General features: G+C 35.7%; 1 protein-coding gene across 1 annotated transcript in view; it reads right to left on the minus strand.

Moving 5' to 3' along the window:
• Positions 1 to 25,855, minus strand: part of TMEM232 (transmembrane protein 232) — a gene marked incomplete at its 5' end in the record, with an annotated part of 234,712 nt that overhangs the window by 165,081 nt on the left and 43,776 nt on the right. The window contains 2 exons of the mRNA XM_045864383.1: positions 21,565 to 21,817; positions 25,730 to 25,853. Of these exons, the coding sequence (XP_045720339.1) occupies positions 21,565 to 21,817; positions 25,730 to 25,853 (377 nt within the window). The remainder of the gene's footprint in view (positions 1 to 21,564; positions 21,818 to 25,729; positions 25,854 to 25,855) is intronic.

Genomic DNA, 25,855 nt, shown 5'->3' on the forward strand with positions numbered 1-25,855 from the left:
TCAAAAATCATGGTAACCCTTTATCCTGGTTATTTGTGCTTTATGAAGATCCTCGTGTAAACTTAGAAAATTAGGTCTTGGGCTGCCTGGGTGGCTCAATCAGTTAAGCATCTGACTTCAGCTCAGTTCATGATCCCAGAGTACTGGGATCAAGCCCCACATCAGGCTCCCTGCTTAGTGGGGAGCCTGCTTCTCCCTCTTACTGCTCCCTCTACTTGTATGCTCTCACTCTCTCTGTCAAATCAATCAATCAATAAAGTTATTTTTAAAAAAAGAAATAAAGAAAATTAGGTCTTGCCTCTACAATTAGTAACTATTTTCTACAATCAATACAGGTTAAGTTTTGATTGCTGAGGCAGTACTGACAGGGAAGAAAATGGTTAGCTTAGGGGCGCCTGGGTGGCTCAGTTGATTAAGCGACTGCCTTCGGCTCAGGTCATGATCCTGGAGTCCCGGGACTGAGTCCCACATCGGGCTTCCTGCTCAGCAAGGAGTCTGCTTCTCCCTCTGACCCTCCTCTCTCTCATGCTTTCTGTCTCTCATTCTCTCTCTCTCAAATAAATAAAAAATCTTAAAAAAAAGAAAAGAAAAGAAAAGAAAATGGTTAGCTTTACCCATACTTATTGGGTATAAAGTAGTCTTAGATCACAAAATATAGCTCCTATCCAAGAAATATTTACCACAGGGACTCTTCTTCCTTCACCTCATACAGTTTTCAGCTCTTCTCACGTGTTCTGAACTGAAACTACTGTCCTCTGCCTCCCCCACATCCCCAACAGCACTGACACCAGCTCAGCGAAAGGCTACAGTAAATGGAAGGGAAAAAAGAATACGTCTAGCAGTCCCTCACCCAGGTCCCTGCAGTCTCTGACATCCCAGGCTCAGGGCCAGTTGTCTGGCAACATATCAATTCTAAACCCTTCCCACCCCCACCATGAAGTACTAATATAAAGAAGATAAAGGAAAGTATCTTGCTGTATCCTAGAGATTTGACCATGTCAGTTCAAACTGGACTCTTCTCAAAGGAAGGTTGTAGCTTTGAGAAACTATTTGAAGTTCCAAATCATAGATTTACAGGCCAACTTGTGACACATAGCTAATGACATGGGGGCCAGTGGAGAGAAAGAAATGCAGGTCAAATTTGGGTTTAGTCTTGGTCCACTTATGGCCATCTGACAAGTTTAGAAAACACACTGAAATCTGAGGATGGCAATAGTAATGCGAGTGATTTGTCTTTTTCTTATTATTATACTATTTCATATATGTGTGCATACAGTATTTCTCAACTTTAACTTGTATTTTAACTCTTTCTCATTTTTTTCTGCACAGATCTTGTGCATTTTTCTGTAGGTATCTTCTAATCATGTCTTTTATGAATTGTGATTTTTCTCTTGTTTATGCTTAACTTTTAAAGGTACTGTGCTATATTTTCTTCTAGTTATTTTAAAGGTTTTAATTCATATGGAAATTATTTAAAAAATTTACTATGTGTGGTTATGATTCATGGTACTTAACTAACTTTAAAAAAGTCAAATACATATATTATCCTCAAAACAATTCATTGATAATCCATTCTTCCCCACTTTATCAAATGCCAGAATAGACATCATATTTCCATATACATCCTCACATACCCTCACATCCAATTTTACTCTTCCTCTGTCTCTGTTTCTCTCTCTCTCTTTCTCATACACACACACACGTGTAAATGTATACCAATATTTGTTTACATCCAAAACATTCTTTTTTTTTAATTTTTGTTTTTATTTAAATTCCAGTTAGTTAACATATAGTGTAATATTAGTTTCAGTAGTAGAATGTTGTGATTCATCACTTACATATAACACCCAGTACTCATCACAAGTGCCCTCCTTAATACCCAACACCAATTTAACCCAGCCTCCCACCCACCCCCTCCAGCAACCCTCAGTTTGTTCTCTATAGTTAAGAATCTGTTTTATGGTTTCCCTGTCTCTTTTCCCATGTTCATCTGTTTGATTTCTTAAACTTCCCATATGAGTGAAATTATGTGATATTTGTCTTTCTCTGCCTTATTTCACTTATTATAATACACTCTCCCTCCATTCACATCATTGCAAATGGCAAGATTTCATTCCTTTTGATGCCTGAGTAATATTCCATTTTATATATACACCACATCTTCTTTATCCATTCATCAGTCATTGGACATTTGGGTTCTTTCCATAATTTGGCTATTGCTGATAAAGCTGCTATAAACATCGGGGTGCATTTGTCCCTTAGAACCAGTATTTTTTGTATCCTTTGGGTAACTACCTAGTAGTGAAATTGCTGGATCATAGGGTACTTCTATTTTTAACTTTTTGAGGAACCTCTGTACTGTTTTCCAGAGTGGTTGCACTAGTTTGCATTCCCACCAACAGTGTAAGAGGGGTTCCCTTTCTCCTTATCCTCAGCAACACTTGCTTCCTGTGTTGTTAATTTTAGCCATTCTGAGAGGTATGAGGTGATATCTCATTATAGTTTTGATTTGTATTTCCCTGATGATGACTGATGTTGAGCATCTTTTCATATGTCACATATCTGTTAGCCATCTGAATGTCTTCTTTGGAAAAATGTCTATTCATGTCTTCTGCCCATTTTGTAACTGGATTATTTGATTTTTGGGTGTTCAGTTTGATGAGTTCTTTACAGATTTTAGATACTACCCCTTTACAGATATGTCATTTGCAACTTTCTTTTCCCATTCTGAAGGTTGCCTTTTAGTTTTATTGTTTCCTTTGTTGTGCAGAAGCTTATTATCTTGATGAAGTCCCAATAGTTCATTTTTACTTTTGTTTCCCTTGCCTCCAGAGATGTATCTAGTAAGAATTTCCTACGGCCAATGTCAAAGAGGTTGCTGCCTATGTTCTCCTCTAGGATTTTGATGATTTCCTGTCTCCCATTTAGGTCTTTCAACCATGTTGAATTTATTTATGTGTATAGTGTAAGAAAGTGGGCCAGTTTCATTCTTTTGCATGTAGCTGTCCAGTTTTCTCAACACCATTTGTTGAAGATCTGTCTTTTTCCACTGGATATTCTTTCCTGGTTTGTCAAAGATTAGTTGACCATATAGTTGTGGGTCCATTTCTGGGTTTTCTATTCTGTCCCCTTGGTCTATGTGTCTGTTTTTGTGCCAGTACCATACTGTCTTGATGATTATAGCTTTGTAATATAGCTTGAAGTCCAGAACTGTGATGCCTCCAGCTTTGCTTTTCTTTTTCAAGATTGCTTTGTCTATTTGGGGTCTTTTTTGGTTCCACAAAAATTTTAAGATTTTGTGAAAAATACTGGTGGTATTTTGGTAGGGATTATATTAAATGTGTAGATTGCTTTGGGAAGTATGGACATTTAACAATATTTGTTCTTCCAAGCCATGAGCATGGGATGTTTTTCCATTTCTTTGTGTCGTCTTCAAATTCTTTCATAAGTGTTCTATAGTTTTCAGAGCATAAATCTTTTACCTCTTTGGTTAGGTTTATTCCTAGGTATCTTATGGTTTTTGGTGCAATTATAAATGGGATCAATTCTTGATTTCTCTTTCTCTTTCTGCTTCATTAATGGTGTAAAGAAATGCCAGATTTCTGTACATTGATTTTGTATCCTGCAACTTTACTAAATTCATGTATCAGTTCTAGCAATTTTTTGGAGGAGACTTTCAGGTTTTCTACATTGAATGTCATGTCATCTGTAATAGTGAAAGTTTGACTTCTTCCTTGCCAATTTGGATGCCTTTTATTTCTTTTTGTTGTCTGACTGCTGTGGCTAGGACTTCCAGCACTAAGTTGAATAACAGTGGTGAGAGTGGACATCCCTTTCTGGTTTCTGACCACAGAGGAAAAGCTCTCAGGTTTTCCCCATTGAGGATGATATTGGGTGTGGGTCTTTCATATATGGCCTTTATGATGGTGAGGTATGTTCCTTCAAACCTTATTTTGAGGGTTTTTATCAAGAATGAATGGTGTACTTTGTCAAATGTTTTTCTGCATCTATTGAGAAGATCATATGGTTCTTATCCTTTCTTTTATTAACATGGCATATCCTGTTGGTTGACTTGCGAATATTGAACCACCCTCACAACCCAGGAATAAAGCCCACTTGATCATGGTGAATAATCCTTTTAATGTACTGTTGGATTTGATTTGCTAGTATTTTGTTGAGAATTTTTGCATACATGTTCATCAGGGATATTGACCTATAATTCTCTTTTTTTTTAGGGTTTTTTTTTTTTCTGGTTTTGGAATCAAGGTAATGCTGGCCTCATAGAATGAGTTTGGAAGTTTTCCTTCCATTTCTATTTTTTGGAACAGTTTGAGAACAATAGGTATTAACTTTTCTTTAAATGTTTGATAGAATTTCCCTGGGAATCCATCTGGCCCTGGACTTTTGTTCGTTGAGAGATTTTTGATTACTGTTTCAGTTATGGCGCTGTTCAAATTTTATACTTCTTCCATTTCAGTTTTGGTAGTTTATGTTTCAAGGAATTTATCCATTTCTTGCAGATTGCCCAATTTTGTTGGCATATAATTCTTCATAATATTCTCTTATAATTGTTTATATATCTGTAGTGTTGGTTGTGATTTCTCCTCTCTCATCTGTTATTTTATTTATTTGGGTCCTTTCTCTTTTCTTTTTGATAAGTCTGCCTAGGGGATTATCAATTTTATATCAAGAACCAGCTCCTGGTTTCATTGATCTGTTCTACTGCAGGGAGGGTTTGTTGTTTCTATATCATCTATTTCTGCTTTAATCTTTATTATTTCCCTTCTTCAGCTGGCTTTAGGCTTCATTTGTTATTTTTCTAGTTCCTTTAGGGGTAAGGTTAGGTTGTGTATTTGAGACTTTTCTTGCTTCTTGAGGTAGGCCTGTATTACCATGTACTTCCCTCTTATGACTGCTTTTGCTGCATCCAAAAGGTTTTGGACCATCGTGTTTTCATTATCATTTGTTTCCATGTATTTTTTAATTTCTTCTCTAATTTCCTGGTTGAACCATTCATTCTTTAGTAGCATGTATTTAACCTCCACGTATTTGTGGTCTTTCCAAATTTTTTTTGTGGTTAACTTCAAGTTACATCGCACTGTGGTCTGAAAATACGCATGGTATGGTCTCAATCTTTTTGTACTTGATGTGGCCTGATTTGTGACCCAGCATGTGATCTATCTGGACATGGTCCAAGGTGCACTCGCAAAGAATGTGTATTCTGCTGCTTTAGGATGAAATATTCTGAACGTATCAGTTAAGTCCATCTGGTCCAGTGTGTCATTCAAAGCCATGGTTTCCTTGTTGATTTTCTGCATAGATGATCTGTCCATTGCAGTAAGTGGGATGTTAAAACCCCCTACTATTACTGTATTATTATCAATGAGTTTCTTTATGTTTGTTATTAATTGATTTCTATATTTGGGTGCTCCCAAGTTGGGGCATACATATTTACAACTGTTAGATCTTCTTCTTGGATAGACCCCTTTATTATGATATAGTGCCCTTCTTCATCTCTTGTGACAGTCTTTGGCTTAAAATCTAGTTTATCTGATATAAGTATGGCTACTCTGGCTTTCTTTTTTTTTTTTTTTTTAAAGATTTCATTTGACAGAGAGAGAGAGACAGCGAGAGAGGGAACACAAGCAGGGGGAGTGGGAGAGTGAGAAGTAGGCTTCCTGCAGAGTAGGGAGACTCTGGCTTTCTTTTGATGTTCATTAGCATGATAAATGGTTCCCCATCCCCTCACTTTCAATCTGCAGGTGTCTTTAGATCTAAAATGAGTCTCTTGTAGACAGCATATAGATGGGTCTTGTTTTTTTTTTTTCATCCATTCTGATACCCTATGTCTTTTGATTGGAGCATTTACATTCAGAGTGATTATTCATAGATATGAATTTTGTGTCATTGTATTACTTGTAAAATCTGTGTTTCTGGGGATTTTCTCTGTTCCTTTCTAATCTTTGTTGCTTTTGATCTTTCTTTCCCACTCAAGGAGTCCCCTTTAATATTTCTTTCAGGATTGGTTTAGTGGTCACAAACTCCTTTAGTTTTTATTTGTCTGGGAACCTCTTTGTCTCTCCTTCTACTCTGAATGACAGCCTTGCTGGATAAAGTATTCTTGGCTGTATATTTTTCCCATTCAGTGGGTTGAATACATCATGCCACTCTCTTCTGGCCTGCCAAGTTCCTGTGGAGAGATCTGCTGCTATTCTTATTTGTCTTCCCTGGTAAGTTAGGGGTTTCTTTTCTCTTGCTCCTTTTAGGATTTTTTTCTGTATCTCTATATTTTGCAAATTTAAGTATGATATGTCTTGATGTTGGCCAGCTTTTGTTGATTTTGATGGGAGTTCCCTGTGTCTCTTGGATTTGGATGTCTGTTTCTTTCCCCAGACTAAGGAAGTTTTCAGCCATAATTTCTTCAAATAAACCTTCTGCCCCTTTTCCCCTCTCTTCTTCTGGGACTCCTATGATATGAATGTTTATGCTTTATGGAGTCCCTGAGTTCCCTAAGTCTACATTCATGATCAAATATGTTCCTTTCCCTCTTCTTTTCAGCCTCATTATTTTCCATAATTTTATCTTCTATATCACTTATTCATTCCTCTACTTATTCCATCCTTGTGGCCATTACATCCAGTTGGTTTTGCATCTTGGTTATAGCATTTTTTATTTTGGCCTGACTAGTTTTTATGTCTTTTAAAGAGACTCCCTGGTGCCTTCTATGCTTTTCTCCAGCCCAGCTAGTATCCTTATGATTGTTGGTTTAAATTCTGGATCAAGCATACGTATATGTGTTTCGAATAGATCCCTGGCCGTGACCTCTTCTTGGGATGAATTCCTCTGTCTTGGCATTTTGTCTAGGTCTCTGTCTTTTTCTGTGTGTTAGGAAAGCCTGTTATGTTTCCTGCTCCTGATTAATGGCTTTATGAGGAAGAAGTCACATATTGTCTAGGGCCTGGTGCTTTAGGAAGTGTCTCTGGTATATGCTGTGTGTACTCTGCTGCTGTGTTTTGGCTGCTCTTTACCTCAGGTCAGAAACTCCGCAGAGTTTCTCAAGCACACTTGTCCTAGAAAAGCTGCACCTATGGAGTGCAGAGGGGTGGGGCTTGGTGTAAGCATTTTATACCACTGTTGGTGCTGTGCTGCTTACTGAAGTTAGTTTATGCTGAGAGGCAGGTGAGAGAAATGGCACCCACAGGCTCCTTTGTACCAAAAGAGGCAATGCCACCTCTCTCAGATGCACTCCAAGAAGGGGGAATCATCTCTCCCAGTGCATTCCAGGGGATCCTTAGATCACATCATCTTCCCCCACCTCGAGCTATCTGCTCTCCTTCTCCACAGAAACAACTCAGCACCCACCAGCCTCCACACCTGCCATGCCATAAACCTCTAAAACTCCAGTCTTTTAGCCCCATGGTTGTAAAAAAAAAAAAATCATGAAAATCAGCCCCTCTCATTTTTCCAGTCAGTGGTTTTGGGGAAGTGTTTTCCTTGTGTGATCCCCTGTATGCTCCTCTCTCTTTCTCATCTCTTTCTGTGATCAGGACTCCCTCTCCTCAGTGGCACCCATGATCCACTTCTCCCCCAAATCACATCTCTGCACCTTCTACCTTCCATTATATGGCCTCTTTTCTCCCTCTAGTTGTGCAGGTGGTCCTCAGATCAATCTCTTAGGTATTCAGAATGATTTGATATTTATCTAGCTGAGTTCAAAGAGCCAGGCAAGCCTAGGGCCCCCTACTATTCCACCATCTTAGTTCATCTGCTTTACATCCAAAACATTCCTGACATCAAAGGAAACCAGAGATGCTTAGCAATGATTCTGTTAAAGATGGAGCACAGCTACAAAAAACAGCACAGCAAGGAAAAACTTTCACATCCTATTGGTAGATTTTGTTAGCAAAATAATAAGTCATAAGCCACATAGACAAGGAGTAACATAAACTCCTCATAAATTTTTAGATTTAAATTTATCACTACCAAAGTCTGAGGCTCAGACCCATTAGGGTCAAGTCAAATGTTATAACTTTCTCAAAAGAACACAGTAGTTGAGCAATGCTGAGCATTATTGTATTCCCAAAAGAAACAAAGAAAATAAGAACTTGGAAGATATAAAACGACAAAACAATTTCAGTGGGAAAATTGTAAACTTATAAAAAGAGAAGTTGAAAGTATGGTATTAAACAAATGTAACTAAAGTAATTCAGTATTTAAAAAAGGCCACTCATCAGTTTTAATGATAACAAGGACAGGGGTTATCAATTATTTTAGAGGATAAACATAATGGACCATCATATTTATTAAGAATATGTATATTATATATTCAAGTAAAAACAAAAGTAGCACAAAATTACCAGGTGAATATGAAAATAAAATAATATGTTTTAGCAGTATTTGACTAATGATGTGACACAAACTAATTTTTCACTTTCATAAGTATCAACTAAATGCAAAACGCTTCTGACATTGGATATGTTATCAAACAAGATGGTAAACTCCAAATGAGTAAACACTTTGGCTATTCCAACTGCTAACACTATCACTATTAAAACTTATACACAATAAAATACGTTACTAAGTTGTGTTAGTATGTTGAGCTGATGGCATAAACTTACCATCTTTTCTGATTTTTATTTATTTATTTATTTTTAAAGACTTTATTTACTTATTTGAGAGACAGCATGAGAGAGAGCACAAGTGGGTGGAAGGGCAAAGGGAGGAGCAGACTACCTGCTGAGGGGGGAGCCCAATGCAGGGCTCAATCCTGGGACCCTGAGATCATGACCTGAGCTGAAGGCAGATGCTTAACTGACTGATCCACCCAGGCACCCCCATCTTTTCTAATTTTTAAACAGTATAGGTAGTTGCTGACCTACCAGTCATACCTTGCCCCTTCCTTAAAAATAGAATCCTATTCTGTACGCAGATAATGGGAATGAATTCTCATGGGCCATCACAAATGCCTCTCTTCACCAGGCATTTACTTTTCCAGCCTTCCTTGTAACTAGTAGTGACCAGAGTACCCAGCCCTGTCAATTTCACACAAGGGACAGTCTTCTGGAGTGCTTCTGGGAAATCTTTTGTTTTATAATAAGGTGAATAGAATCTTTAGAAGAGAGCCTTCTCTTTCTTCTTGCCTTGCAATGCTATGTGAGTCTGTGATGTCTAGAGCTAAAAAGCTCTTTTAATAATGAGATAACAAGCATAGGAATAAAAATCCAACATCCCTGAGAAGTAGAGTAGTGTAAGTAGAGTAATGCAAAAATTGGATGGATGAAGAATGAATGAAATTATGAGATAAATGTTGTCCAAGCATCAGGCTATTAAAGAAATTACATCATATAATAGAATTTGTTAAGAGAATTAACTACCCACCCAAACTAACCAGAAAATTTCTGCTCTTAGATGTGTCAATCAATAAGGTGTTTGAAGGAGGGATGAGTGAGATGAATAGATGCTAGCTCCAAATTTTGAGGTGAGAATAATAAAAAGAGACTTAATATTACTAAAGTTGGAGTGTGTTAAATGTCATTGGGTGGAGTGAAACAAAAAATAGCAATGGAATCCTTTCAAAAATGGAACTAGAGATGTCCTTCATAGTACTAAGGACTGTGTGGTAACTCTGGTGATCCCCAGGTCCTGAAACAGTAAATGTCAGCAGTGAAGACACCTTCTGGATCACTACAAGGATGAAGGGTTTTCAAAGTTTGGAATCATGATTTACCTAATTTGGGAGATAATGATCCTCTCGGGTTTGAGAATAAAAATTAAAACCACTACAGGCACTTATTTTCATCTTGCAGCCTCTCGAGTCAAAAAGAAATTTATTGAAATGCAGCTTCCTATTAGAATCTCTTTATACCCCTCCCACCCTGTGTTTGGCTTTGTACTAACATTCAGCAAGATACTTACTGATGGGGGCACCAGGGTAGCTCAGTTGGTTAAGCATCTGCTTTCAGCTCAGGTCATGATCTCAGGGTCCTGGGATGGAGCCCCACACTGGGCTCCCTGCTCAGTGGGGAGCCTGCTTTTCCCTGTTCCCTCTGCCCCTCCCCCTGTTTGTGCTCTCTCTCTCTCTGTCATGCTCTCTCTCAAATAAATAAATAAAATCTTTTTATTAAAAAAGATACTGATGGATAAGAGTGATACTGAAATTCCTTTTAAAAGATCATTTTTCTATATGCTTTTTACTGTGGTTTGCTGTTCAAGAATTGACTCCGTTTTTTGGGGCACCTGGGTGGCTCAGTCATTAAGCGTCTGCCTTCGGCTCAGGTCATGATCCCAGGGTGCTGGGATGGAGCCCCGCATCCAGCTCCCTGCTCGGCGGGAAGCCTGTTTCTCCCTCTCACACCCCCCTGCTTGTGTTTCCTCTCTCGCTATCTCTCTCTCTGTCAAATAAATAAATAAAATCTTAAAAAAGAATTTACTCAGTTTTCTTATTTCATGGTTTTCTTGTTAGTTTTCAGTGACTAAAATGCAGATTATTTTCTTTCCATGAACTTCATAATTTCTAGTAGAATATGACTGTCCAGTTTTTATGATTTCCTATTGTTTTCAGCATATAATGTAATCTAATTGCATACACAAAATAATGGGTTTATTTGTACAGGAATACTTTTTTTTTAAATAAAGATTTTATTTATTTATTTATTTGACAGAGAGAGATGCAGCGAGAGAGGGAACACAGGCATGGGGAGTGGGAGAGGGAGAAGCAGGCTTCCTGCTGAGCAGGGAGCCCGATGCGGGGCTTGATCCCAGGATCCCGGGATCATGACTTGAGCCCAATGCAGACGCTTAACGACTGAGCCACCCAGGCTCCCCCGTATAGGAATACTTTAAAATCAAGTTTAGCATATGCCCATATGGTAAAAGTACTTAATATTTTCAAAAACAGTCCTTATGAAATTAAGGTATCTTATATACTAGTGCATCTTGTACATCAAAAAATATGGCAAAAGGTGGATACCATATTCATAGATACAAATACAGATATATAGATATTTTATATTCCGTTATGAAAATCTATTAGTCCAGGTAGACGAATAGATTATTTTACTAGTATAATACAGAGAATTATTGTTGTTTGATGTTTAAGAAACTGCCCTTTTTCTAAGTTTTCTTGACTATATTCTTCCAGATCATCTATAGAATTAATCTGCCAATTTATACTCTTTTGACTAATGGAATTACATTTAATTTATAGATTAATTTAGGGAGAATCTATATCTTTACAATACCAAAGTTTATATTCATTTATTTCAAATCTTCTTTTATGTCTTTAAAGTTTTATGGATTTTGTTCTTTATAGAGCACATTCCTTAGGATTTTGCTGTTTTTATGCTATTGTGTTTTTTTTTTTCTATTTAGTTTTTGCTGGTATATAGTAAAGTTATTGACAGTAATGTTTCATGTAACTAGCCATTTTATTTAATTAGTGCTAATATTATTTTCATACTCTTAGCTATTCAAAATAGACATTCAGATCACCCATAAATGTTTTTCTAATATTATACCTGCTTTTTTCTTTTTGTCTTATATCAGCTAGGATATCCAGAATGTGGTAAAATATCAGCAATTAATGTAGAAATTCTGGATTTTACTTAACCTAAATGAGATTATTTTTAGTTTTTCATTCTTTTTTTTAAAAGATTTTATTTATTTATTTGACAGAGATAGAGCACAAGTAGGCAGAGAGGCAGGCAGAGGGAGAGGGAGAAGCAGGCTCTCCGCCGAGCAAGGAGTCCGATGCAGGACTCGATCCAAGGACCCTGGGATCACAACCTGAGCTGAAGGCAGCCGCTTAACCAACTGAGCCACCCAGGAGCCCTCGTTTTTCATTCTTTAGGATGATGTTGATTTTAGTTTCTGATAAATCCTCAACAATTTAAGAAAGTACCCTTATATTTCTAGTTTTAATCCTATTTTATCTTCTTAAAAAAATCAGGCATGTGTTTTTACCTTATCAATTCTATTTCAGCATCTATTAAGAGTAACTCCTTCCTTAGTTAAAAGAGATTTAAACTTTTTAATAATGATCTCTCCTTAGATTCCTAGAATGAACGGTATAAATATAGTATATTATTACTTTAACACACTGCTGAATTTGGTCTGTTAGTATTTTACTTAAGATTTGTACCTATACATGCATTCATAAGACAGAGTGGTCTATTCTTAATACTCCTGTCACCAAGTTTAGGAATAGAGAGACAACACATTTTGCTTTATAGAAATTATTCCCAAAATTTTTCCTAAATTATAATATTATATTATATATAATATATAAATAATTAATTTGCCCAACACATCATACACATAATGCTAGATATGTTTTGAGCATGTATGTACATGCAGGTATATAAAGATAACACTGACCTGTGGCAACAGGTCAAGAGCCCTTCTATATTATAATTGAAAGTAAAAGCTGTATAAAAAGTAAATATTCTTCTGTATTAATATACATTTTATTACTTTCCCTGAAAGCTAGTTGTGAGGATACCCAGAATAAATCATTTTTTTAAAGACAAGGTTTGGGACCAACAACCACTCTAATACATTCAAGAGGAAAAGATATTTTCACTATAATTCAAAAATAATTTTAATAATAACTTTAATTACTCTTCAACTCTACTTACAATTGTTTTTGCTAACTATAATTATTCTCAACACACTGAATGGTTTTTCTGTTATCTAAGAGGCTGGCAGATATTAAATTTAATTCAATACACATAAACTTGATAGAATGCTTACTGGATGTAAAGAAGAATATTAATATGCAGGGTGGTTATGAGTTGCTATTATTTAACCTACGAGGGAGATTTAGATTTTATGAGAACTAAAGCATATATAATTGTGAAGCCTTCTTTTTCAAAAACTATAAAAACTTATTTTTTGCCAATTTAAGAATAAAAGACATTTTTCTATGAAGAGATATTCCTAGTGTCCTTCCTAGGATTTTAGAAGTCTGAGAAAGAAAGAAAGAAAGAAAGAAAGAAAGAAAGAAAGAAAGAAAGAAAGAAAGAAAGAAAGAAAGAAAGAAAGAAAGAAAGAAAGAAAGAAAAGAAAGAAAGAAAGAAAGAAAGGAAGGAAGAAAGGAAGAAAGGAAGAAAGAAAGAAAGAAAGAAAGAAAGAAAGAAAGAAAGAAAGAAAGAAAGAGAGTGTCCTATGTGGTGAAAGGCCCTGAAAATTAAATGTCATTAGTTTCTCTGTAAATAAACCTGTGCTTGTGGGGAATCCACAATCATCACAACAAACCCTGCCTTCAGTGAACTAATAGAACTCATAATGTTCAAGATAAGAGTAGAATGTGTCTACTCAGCAAGTCTAGATATTCTGATGTCCAAATGAATTTTCCTCACATGCAAGTTTTATCAAGTGCTACCAAAAACATCAAATATTTAAAGAGAAATACAGATTCATCCTGAAATTCAGTGCATTTAGTATTGTATATTTCAAACTTTAGATTCCAAGACCAAGAATCCATTTCTTTTTTTTTTTTTTTTTTTTTCCCGCCCCAAGGACCCATTTCTGATTGGCTGGTTTCCATAATGGCTTCTTAACTTTTCATGTTTATTAGCCCTCCCCATCCTTACTTCCCCCATCTGCATCTTCTTCCCTTCTCCAAATTCAGATTCAAATGAACCACAGATTGAGTCCTACTTTCCATAACCATGTCGTAGCCATGTTTATCCAAAGTTGTTTTTAAGTTCTTTGATGCTCCATGAGCCATTAATATAGAATGATGCACATAATGCACATTCATATTATAATGAGTAAACAAATGGACAACTCTTCTCTTATGAATTGAAAAGAACTTTTGCTAATTATTTTTGAAAAAAAAAAGAATGAGAATAAGTGGATAAGCAATGTATAAAGATGATGTTTAATAACCATTTTGAGGGATGCCTGGGTAGCTCAGTCAGCTAAGCATCTGCCTTTGGCTCAGGTCATGATCCCAGGGTCCTGGGATTGAGTCCTGCATCAGGGACTTCTCCCTGTTTCTCCCTCTGCCTGCCACTTCCCCCTCTCCCCCCCGCTTGTGTTCTCTCTCTCTCTCTCTCTCTCTCTCTGAAAAATAAATAAAATCTTTTTTAAAAATAACCATTTTGAATTGAAAATGTCATCTCATCATATCTCAATACAGTATCCATTTCCTTTCCTTCATCCATTCATATATTTGACACTTTATTTATTGAGAGGTTACTCTGAATGAGGCAATGCATTAGGTAATGTAGGGTGAAGCAATAAAGGCTAAAACCTATTCCCTGACCTGAGAGAGAACAAAACTTGGTAAAATAAGCTTTGCACAGATTGTAAATTACTTCACAATATCCAGTCTCCCTTTCTTCCTTAGTAATATGAATCACTACTTTTAGCTTGGCTGATTGATACTCAGAAAACAAAATAAACTCTCCTTAGGTGTGGCCATATGATTACACTTAAGCCAATGAGTTTACAGCAATAATGCTATGTGGTACTTCCTATTAAGAAGACAGTAGAAAATGAATACTATTATTCTTCCCTTCTGCACCCTCAGAATAGCAAAAGAAAATGAACCTGCCTCCCTGAGAACCTCTTAAGCCCTGACACCAACCTTAGACTGCCTATTTCTGGATTTACTTTATGTGGGAAAAAAATAAATTTTCATTTTATTTAATCTAATGTATTTTTTACTACAGGTAGCCAAATCTACTCCTAACTAACATAGAGAAATAAAATTATTATTAAAAATACAAGCTATAATTTGGTAAAATCCACTGGAGAGGTACAAAAGAAAGTTCAGAGAAACATGAGGTTACGTATATTAGTAAATTAGCTTTTCTGTTCCATATATTTATCTCGTATGTTCCACAGTATGTAGCATATAGAAATATGAGAGGCAGAGAGAATAAATATCTAATATCCTTATTCAATTGGACTGGATTATCTATTTGTTCCTTAAGCCATATAATATTCTCTGTACTTCCGTACAAATAAAAAACATACATTTTATGTTGTCAGTATCATGACATCAACTGAATATTCTGCTAATTTTTTTCTGTCTCACAAGCCTGACAGAATTGATACTTTTTTCAGAGTAGGGTTTAATTAATTTTCAGTGAATGACACATGTCACCTATATTAACAAGCTGAGAGATTATTTCAGATGCATAGGGTTTTTAGAGAAATTGTGAGGTCAATGATATCTCTTTTGAAAATTATGTTTTATTTAAAAGGATGACAGAAAGAAATAAAGAATGATATATCAAGCAAGATGAGTTACAGACCTACAAATAACTCCAAAAGAAAGCAGGGCATGTAGAACTTTGGATTAATGATTTCTGAATTCTTCTTCATTTTTAAAATACAACTGTGTTTTCTAAAAGATATAGACTAAACCGAGAGATAGCATACCTGAGAATAGATCAAAGATAAATCTTCAAACATATCCTACATTGAGAAGTAAGAAATAATATAATTTATCCTGGAGTAAGTAAAAGATGATTATTACAAAAAGTTTTTTAAATAACTTTTTTATAATTGTTCATTTTTGCAATTTTATGTCTAACATAAAGCCAGTGGATGAAGAAAATGTGGTATACATCCACGATAGAGTACTGTTAAGCCTTAAAAATGAAGGAAATTCTGCCATATGCAACAACATGGATGAACCTTGAGGATATCATGCTGAGGACGGTCATGGAAAGACCGACAAATGCTGCATGGTTTCACTTACATGAGATATCTAACATGATCATATTCATAAAATCAAAGAGTATAATCAAAGAGTGTGGTTTCCAGAAAATGAGGGAAAGGAGAAATTCAAATTACTAATCAATGGACATAAAGTTTCAATCAAGCAAGATAAATAAGCTCTAGAAATCTATTATACAACACTGTACCCACTGTCAACAATAATGTATTGTACACTTAAACTTTTAAGAAGGTAGATTTCAAAAACTAATGATGTACTGTATGGTGACTAACATAACATAATAAAAGAAAGAAGGTAGATTTCATGTAAAGTACTCTTCCCAACAATAAAATAATTTTTAAAAAAGACAGATACATTTGGTTAACTTCCATATATATATAAAATACTCAGGGGTACTATACTTTCAGATTTGCCAACACAAAGAATTATGAATTATGAGGACTGCCTGAATTCCATCACTAACATGTACATGGATTTTTAAAGGAGTTTAATATTTTCCACATATAATAAACACAATACTGTTACTGAATATTTTTCTGAATAACCTTCACCAAGATAAAAGGTATATTGAAGATTTAATAGAGTACCCTTAAACATTTCAATTGGTTTTAAGATTCCCATTAACTTGCGTTTGCTTTTTAAAAAGGAGTTATTGCTCTGTAATAATGTTTTTTCCTAAGTTAAAATGAATCAAAATGTAGCATACAAAGTTATTTTACAACTGTGAGGTATATTTCATTCACTAAATCATTGCAGAACCAGTTTAAGAAAATAATTCTCAACAAAAGAATGAAAAGGAAGAATGTCATATTTACTTTTCTCATTCAGAGACAACATTGAATGAAAAAATACTTGGGTCTCACATGTCTTCACATCATAACACTGGAATGAATTATTACCAATTCAACATTAACAACATTACAACCTTCCAGCAATCTTAAGAAGCTAATCATAAACCATATTGAAAATCTGTTTTTCACATATTATGAAAAGCTAGCACAGGAGCTTGGCAGTAAGCGGAGATGGGAGATGAATGCAAAGTGAAGAGGTGGAGAAAGAGAACCAATGCAATTATCATCAAATATTTGAAGAGCTTGCATGTGGGAAATGGAATAGAGTTGTTGTTTTTTTTTTCTTATTACCTCTAGGAGGGAAAACTTAAACCAAAGTTAGAAAGATAGATTTCATTTTAATATAAGGAAGAATCTTTCACAGTGTTTAAAAGTGGGATGACCTGCTTTGGGAGATAGGGAGTTCTAATCTCTGTTGACTTTTAAACAGAATGTTACTGTGGACTATTTGCAAATAGGTCTACTAGAGATTTGTGCATTGGATGAGGACAACATGAGCAACAAAATTTTTACTATTCTGTGATATATTTGGTTCTATCATTTATTATGTATTTCCTATACAAGACATACTGAATCAGTTTCTGTAGGTTTCTCACAGAATACACCATTTTCAAGTGTTAATTTCACAACACAGTTTCCAGATAATCAAGGCTTGATAAAAGCCTATCATTTTGGTACTCTGAAAACCAAAGTAGGAGCATAGAATATGGCATTTCAAATATAGTGTACAACACAAAGCTACGTTTCCCTCTTTGTAAAATTATATATAAATCATCTGATATAAATACTCTCCGAATAGATGCATAAAGGTCTGCAACAACAAGTAAGAAAGGTATTTTCCTCTATGTTTTACCAGCTTGTTTAACAGTTAAATTTATAGGCTAGGTTTTCTCTAGGCTTAATAATACAGATTCCTACACTCCACTTTTCGGATTTTTGATCCAAAATTCTAGAACAAGGCCCAAGAATTTACATTAGAAATAAGGACCATGTACAAAGTCTATGAAAATACTTTTTATAAACAGTGCTATAGGATAATGACTGCCAGAATTCCTCAAAGTCATCTTTTTCACATTCTTCAAAATGCAAATGGATAATTTTTTAAAATTTTTCATTCAGTAGGTTAATTAATTTAGTTAGTTCAGTATAGTGAGGTAGTTAGTATGGACTCTGAAGCCAGACTGCCTAGGTTAAGACTCAGATGTACTGCTTACTAACTATATTTCCTTGGACAAATAAACTCAGTGCGTCAGTTTTCTCATCTATAAAATGAGGACAGTATGAATATCTAGGTATAGTCTTGTTGTAATGATTAATGAATCAGCCTAGACTCATGCTTGACATATAGTAAGAGCTCAATAAATGTTAACTATTGTTATCCTTTATAACCCATCAAGGCAAAATATTTCTCAAAATTGGAATTCAACAGGGATAAAGCAAAAATTCTGTGTGTTTAAATAAATTAATTTTTATCATCTTCCCTCATGTTTTTCCAGCTCAAAATTGTCTCATCTAAAGACTATGCTGTCACTATATCATACGCCTGAAACTCATATAACACTGTGTTAACTAACTGGGATTAAAAACTTATAAATAAGTACATAAGTAAATAAATAAATGAAAATAAATACAAAATAGAGACTATGCTGTAAAAATCTGTGTTTCAAATAAGGATTTACTAGGCATTTGAGCATATTCAGACCTGCCTATATCACAACACTCTGGGGAGGTATATTAGTTTTCTTGGGCTACCATAACAAAATATCATAGACTTAGAGTTTTAAACATAAGAAATTAATTTATTTTCTCATAGTTCTGGAGGCTAGGATTTCCAAGATCAAGGTGCCAACTGATTCTGTTTATGGTAAGGGCTCTTTTCTTGACTTTTAGATAGCTGCTTTCTCAGTGTCCTCAGATATTGGAGAAAGTGAGCTCTCTGGTGTCTTTTCTTATAAGGACACTAATTCAAACATATCAGGCCCTACCATCATAACTTCATCTCCAAATACAGTCACATTGTGGGTTATAGTTTTAACAAATGAACTTTGGGAGACACAGTTAAGTCCATAGTAGCAAATGTTAAATGTATAATTGGTATTTATAAGCATACATAGAAATTTCCATCCAATCAAAACCACTAAAAGGCAGCACTTCAGTCACTGGGCAGAGACCTCACTCTAGAATTAATAAATATCTGACTCTATGAAAAATTTGTTTGACACAAAACCTCAGAATGAAAACAGAACATTCTAAGTAGTCATCCATTTTTCTAGATTCTTTAAGTTCTGCTCCCATATCAGATCAGATCAGTGTTATAGTTTCCTATAACATTGCCTTCACAAAACTATGATTTTAAGTGTTTTTTCATATTAAAGCCTTTATATAAATATGGTCCATAAGAACACTATTTGACTCATTCACAAGAGACTATTTATATATTATATATACCATTTAAAAATATTTTTCACTGTCATTTATACCTTTATACATAAATAAAGTAGGATTCTGAGGATATAAACTGTACATCTAATGTTTGGGGAAAAAATCCTTCCTCACTGATGTTTTCTCATTATAACAATATTAACAACCACATTAACAACGATAACATCTATTAACATTTATTGGACCTTTACTATGCACAAGGTACTATGCCAATTATGTATATGTTTCCATAGTTTTTTCTCACAAAAAGCCCTATGATATGAATAGCAGTCTTATCATAATTATCAGGTAAAGAAATCAGTCAGCAAAATTAAATAAATTGACCTAGGATTCCAAGATATAAGTTGTAGAATTAAAGTACAAATCTGTGCGACTTAAGACTGGTTCTCTCACTCTAAAAATTTATTCACTTGAAAGATAAAATCATGTGAAAAAATCATTTTCAATTAAATACAGAGGCAGCTCCAGGTTCTTTAAGTCACTTTCCAAAAAGACACACTTATCTTCCCCGGTAATCATGTTGACAATGCCTACACAGTATTATTTATGGCTTGTACAAGAAGTTTGATGTCATTGAAATCAGATTGACTTCTGATTGTGAAAGAGGCAATTTTGATATGTGTATCCTCTATTGCAGATCAAATCTTTAAATATGTTGCACAACCAGAAACATCTATTTTCTTGTCCACTTGGGTTGAGAAAACATGGACAAAATACTACATCTATAAGTAAGATACCTAGGAACAAATCTAAGCAACAAGGTGAAAGACCTGTACTCTGAAAACTATAAAACACTGATGAAAGAAATTGAAGACAACACAAAGAAATGGAAAGTGATTCCATGCTCATAGACTGGAAGAACAAATATCATTAAAATGTCATACTACCCAAAGCAATCTACACATTTAATGCAATCCCTATTAAAATACCAACAGCATTTTTCACAGAGCTAGAACAAACAATCCTAAAATTTATACAGAACCACAAAAGACTGAATAGTCAAAGCAATCTTGAAAAAGAAAAGTAAAACTGAAGGCATCACAATTCCAGACTTCAAGTTATATTACAAAGCTATAGTTATCAAAACATTATGGTACTGGCACAAAAATACACACATATATCAAGAGAAAAGAATAGAGAACCCAGAAATAAACCCACAATTATATGGTCAATCTTCAACAAAGCAGGAAAGACTATGCAATGGGAAAAACACAATCTCTTCAACAAATGGTATTGGGAAAATGACACCTACATGCAAAAGAATGAACTGGACCACTTTCTTACACCACACACAAAAATAAATTCAAAATGGATAAAAGACCTAAATGTGAGTCCTGAACCCATAAAAATCCTTGAAGAGAACATAGGCAGTAATGTCTCTGACATCAGCCATAGCAACATTTTTCTGGATATGTCTCCTGAGGCAAGGGAAATAAAAGCAAAAGTAAACTATTGGGACTATATCAAAATAAAAAGCTTTTGCACAGCAAAGAAAACAGCCAACACAACTAAAAGGCCATCTATAGAATGGGAAAAGGTATTTGCAAAAGACATATCCGTTAAAGAGCTAGTATCCAAAATATATAAAGAACTTATAGAACTCAACACCCAAAAAACAAATAATCCAATGAAAAAATGGGCAGAAGACATGAACAGATATTTCTCCAAAGAAGACATCCAGATGGCCAACAGACACATGAAAAGATGCTCAACATCAGTCATCATCAGGGAAATGCAAATCAAAACTACAATGAGATATCACCTCACACCTGTCAGAATGGCTAAAATAAAAAACACAAGAAACAACAAGTCTTGGTGAGACAAAGGAACCTTCGTGCTCCATTGGTGGGAATGCAAACTGGTACAGCCACTGTGGAAAACAGTATGGAGATTCCTCTAAAAGTTAAAAATAGAACTACCCTACAATCTGGCAATCACACTACTGGGTATTTACCCAAAGAATACAAAAACACTAATTCAATGGATACATGCACCCCTATGTTTATTGCAGCATCATTTACAATAGTGAAATTATGGAAGCAGTCCAAGTGTCCATCAATAGATGAATGGATAAAGAAGATGTAGTATATATACACAATGAAATATTGTTCAGCCACAGAAAAGAATGAAATCTTGCCACTTGCAATGACATGGATGCAGCTAGAGAATATAATGCTAAGCAAAATAATTCTGAGAAAGGCAAATAGCATATGATTTCATTCATATGTGGAATTTAAGAAACAAACAAAAAAATGAGCAAAGTGGAAAAAAAAGAGAGAGAGAGACAAACCACAAAACAGACTCTAAAGTGAACAAAATGATGGTTACCACAGGGGAGATGGGTGGAGGGATGGATGAAATAGGTGATGGGGATTAAGGAGTGCACTTGTGATAAGCACTGCATGATGTATGGCATTGTTAAGTCACTATGTTATATATCTGAAATGAATAAAACACTGTAGGTTAAAAAAAAGTAAATAAAAATAATAAAATAAAATAAATAAAAGGCTTATTGCTATATGTGGACAGGGACATTTAAGAAATATTTCTCAACAAGTTGAGAAATAATTTACTTACAATTATCTGACATTTTTGAAGAGAAATATTCCAAAAGACCTAAAATACTTGTTTCCTTCAACTCTGGTGGTTCTTCTGATTTATCCATGAGTAAAATATCTTTTTGTGAACTTTTACAGACACAGAAACCAGTAAAAGCAGTTTTTCGCAAATTAGAAGTGGTTGCATACAAGCAGATTTCTGCAAGAATTGTTGTATACATGTAGACTACATTCCAGGCCCAGGAAAAATCATCTACCTTGCAGCCTTCTTCCTAAAATGAGAAAATAGTTATTAGATAATCAAAGTATGTTCTGTCATAATTAAAACTATATACTGTACTTATGATAAGAAATATCTTCAAATTTTATAGAGTTGTTAAAGAACCATAATCAACTAATATTTCTAAAATGTACTCATTAAAAAACAGGTTTTCCATGGGTAGATTGCATAAAATCTAGCTCAAAGAATAAAAAATACAAATAGCTAAAGAGTACATAGAGAAGAATTTTTCAGTTTCCTTAGTAATCAACAGAATATAAATTAATCCAATGAAATACAATTTCCCATATTATATTATAAAAGAATCTTTTTTATATAAAGCTCAATTGTTGTATGTGGCACTTTATACATTTTAAAATCTAATTTGTCTGATATAAGGATTGCCACCCCAGCTCTCTTTTGGTGTCCATTAGCATGGTAAATGGTTCTCCACCCCCTCACTTTCAATCTGGGGGTGTCTTTGGGTCTAAAATGAGTCTCTTGCAGACAGCATATTGATGGATCTTGTTTTTTTATCCAATCTGATACCCTGGGTCTTTTGATTGGGGCATTTAGCCCATTTACACTCAGGGTAACTATTGAAAGATATGAATTTAGTGCCACTGTATTGCCTGTAAGGTGACTGTTACTATGTATTGTCTGTGTTCCTTTCTGGTCTATGTTACTTTTAGGCTCTCTCTTTGCTTAGAGGACCCCTTTCAATATTTCTTGTAGGGCTGGTTTCATGTTTGCAAATTCCTTTAGTTTTTGTCTGTCCTGGAAGCTTTTTATCTCTCCTTCTATTTTCAAGATTTTTTTTTTTTTTTATTTGAGAGAGAGAGAATGAGAGACAGAGAGCATGAGAGGGAGGAGGATCAGAGGGAGAAGCAGGCTCCCCGCCGAGCAGGGAGCCCGATGCAGGACTCGATCCCGGGACTCCAGGATCATGACCTGAGCTGAAGGCAGTTGCTCAACCAACTGAGCCACCCAGGCGCCCCTCCTTCTATTTTCAATGACAGCCTAGCTAGATATAGTATTCTTGGCTGCATATTTTTCTCATTTAGTGCTCTGAATATATCATGCCAGTCCTCTGGCCTGCCAGGTCTCTGTGGATAGGTATGTTGCCAATCTAATGCTTCTACCATTGTACGTTACAGATCTCTTGTCCCGAGCTGCTTTCAGGATTTTCTCTTTGTCTCTGAGACTCATCAGTTTTCTATTAGATGTCGGAGTGTTGACCCATTTTTATTGATTTTGAGGGGGGTTCTCTGTGCCTCCTGGATTTTGTTGCCTGTTTCCTTCCCCAGATTAGGGATGTTCTCTGCTATAATTTGCTCCAATATACCTTCTGCCCCTCTCTCTGTTTCTTCTTCTTCTGGGATCCCAGTTATTCTAATATTGTTTCATCTTATGGTATCACTTATCTCTCAAATTCTGCCCCCGTGATCCAGTAGTTGTTTATCTCTCTTTTTCTCAGCTTCTTTATTTTCCATCATTTGGTCTTCTATATCACTAAATCTCTCTTCTGCCTCAATTATCCTAGCAGTTAGAGCCTCCATTTTTTATTGCACCTCATTAATAGCCTTTTTGATTTTGACTTGGTTAGATTTTAGTTCTTTTATTTCTCCAGAAAGGGTTTCTCTAATGTCTTCCATGCTTTTTTCAAGCCCAGCTAGTATCTTTAAAATCGTCATTCTGAACTCTAGTTCCACCATCTTACTAATGTCCATATTGATTAGGTCCCTGGCAGTCAGTACTGCCTCTTGTTCTTTTTTTGTGAGGTGATTTTTTCCATCTTGTCATTTTGTCCAGAGGAGAACAGATGAATGAGCAAACAAAATGCTAACCGGGTGCAAGGACCCCAGAAAAATATACGCTAAACAAATCAGAAGAGACCTGTAACCAGGGGAAAAGAAAGGGAAAGAAAGAAAAAAGAAAAAAAGAAAAAGATTAAAAAAAAAAAACAAGAATATGATCAAATATGATCAGGCTGGTGCATAGATCAGTGCCACACACTAGATTTTGGGCATATTTTGGTCTGTTAGAAGAAAATGCCTCCCAAAATTTTAAAAAAAGAAAAGCTTATATATGTAAAAAAATAAGGGTAAATATGATGAAGGGTTGGAATATGACTGTAAAGATGAAAATTATAAAGGATTTTATAAAAGGAATTGATAAGAAGTTGGTTGAAAAAAGAAACAAGAGTAATTTAAAAAAAAAAAAGGGAGAGAATATGATCAGACAGGAGACTAGAACAAAGCCATACACTAGAGATTTAGGGTATATTTTTGTCTGTTAGAAGAAACTGTATCCCAAAATTTTAAAGAGAGAATAACATATATATATACCAAAATAAGGTTAACTACAATGAAGGGATAGAATATGACTAAAAATGAAAAATAAAAAAGATTTTTAAAAAAGTGATTGATAAGATGTTGGTTGAAAAAGGGAAAAAAAATTCAAAAAAGAAAAAGAAGAAAAAAGAGAATTAAAAAAATTTAACTTTGAAAGACTATAGAATCATGGGGAAAAAGCCATGAATTCTATGTGCAGTATTCCCCTAGTGCTGGTGTTCTGCAGTTCTCATTGATCAGTAAACTTGGTCTTGGCTGGCTATTCTTGCTGATCTTCTGGGGGAGGGGTCTGTTGCAGTGGTTCCCAAATGTCTTTGCTGGAGGTGGAATTGTCCCGCCCTTGCCGGGTCTGGGCTAAGTAATCTGCTCGGGTTTGCTCTTGGGAGATTTTGTTCCCTGCAAGCTTTCCGTACAGCTTTGGAGGAGGAGAATGAAAACAGCAGCCTCCCAATCTCCACCCAGAGGAACTGAGAACTCAGGTCCCCACTCCTCAGTGCACCCCCCCCCCCAGAGAAAAGCAGTCAATCATTCCCATCTCCCTGGTCTCCAGCCGCACTCCGTGCTCACCTGGCCTGTGACCCAGCATTTCTATCTCTGGCACATGACTCAGTGTGGAGTCTCCAAACCCAGCAGATCCCTGCGGTGCGCTCCTGTGCCACTCCTCCTGGGGGAGGAAGGGGAATCTCCCTGGATCTGCCACTTGTTGGGTCCCTGCTGGAGGAGCAGTGGCCTGACTGTGCTGCAGATCAGTTTTTTTTTGTTTTTTGTTTTTTTTTTCCAGATCATGGTTTATGGCAACCCCAAGCTGAGAGCCTGCTCCTCGGCTCTGTCTGTGCAGCTGGCTTCCCCGCTCCGATACCTGGGAGCTCTGCCATACTCAGGCACCCTTGGTCTTCCTGTGACCCCAAGGGTCCCGACACCACACTGTCCCAGCGAGGGTTCCACCTCCCCACCCCCCACCCCCCACTTAGCCACTGGAGCAACATCCCTCAGCGGAGCAGACTTCTACAAGTTCCAATTTTGTGTTCCGAGGCTCTATCACTTGTCAGTATCGGCTGATGGAGGCCCCCTCCCCCGCCATCTATCCTCCTGAGTATCAATTTGGATTCACTTCTCCACATGTCCTACCTTCCAGAAAGTGGTCGCTTTTCTGTTCAGAGAGTTGCTGCTATTCTTTTCTTTGATCTCCTGTTGAGTTCGTAGGTGTTCAGAATGGTTTGATCCCTATCTAGCTGAATTCCTGGGACCAGATGAAATTTAGGTCTCCTACTCCTCCGCCATCTTGCTCCTCCCCCCTCAAGTTAATAAAATTTAAAGTCCCTCTGATGTGTGTGTGTGTGTGTGTATAATCTATTTCCATATCTTGACATCTCTCTCTATATCCATCTATCTATCCATCCTGGGATATATGGTAAATGTGCATTTACTTTTATATTTAATTAAAATTTTTATCACAAGGTTATGCTCATTATAAGCCCTAATATGATATGCAATTTAAATAGTGGCAAAAATAAAATTTGTTTCTCTTGAGTTCTTTTAAAACACATAAATTAACAATATACAGTTATTACCTGGTTTTGAACAGACATAATGCTTAAAAGAAAATCTCTCATTAGTTCCATTAAAGCTTTCAAGCAGGCCATGTTTAGTTTGGCAGCTTCCCCAAGGACCAACAAAGCCAGTATTGAATCCAACCT

The sequence above is a fragment of the Mirounga angustirostris genome, unplaced genomic scaffold (genome assembly GCF_029215605.1).
Source record: "Mirounga angustirostris isolate CCGP_5_RB_7025 unplaced genomic scaffold, mMirAng1.0.hap1 SCAF_7, whole genome shotgun sequence".
NCBI classification, from domain to species: Eukaryota; Metazoa; Chordata; class Mammalia; order Carnivora; family Phocidae; genus Mirounga; species Mirounga angustirostris.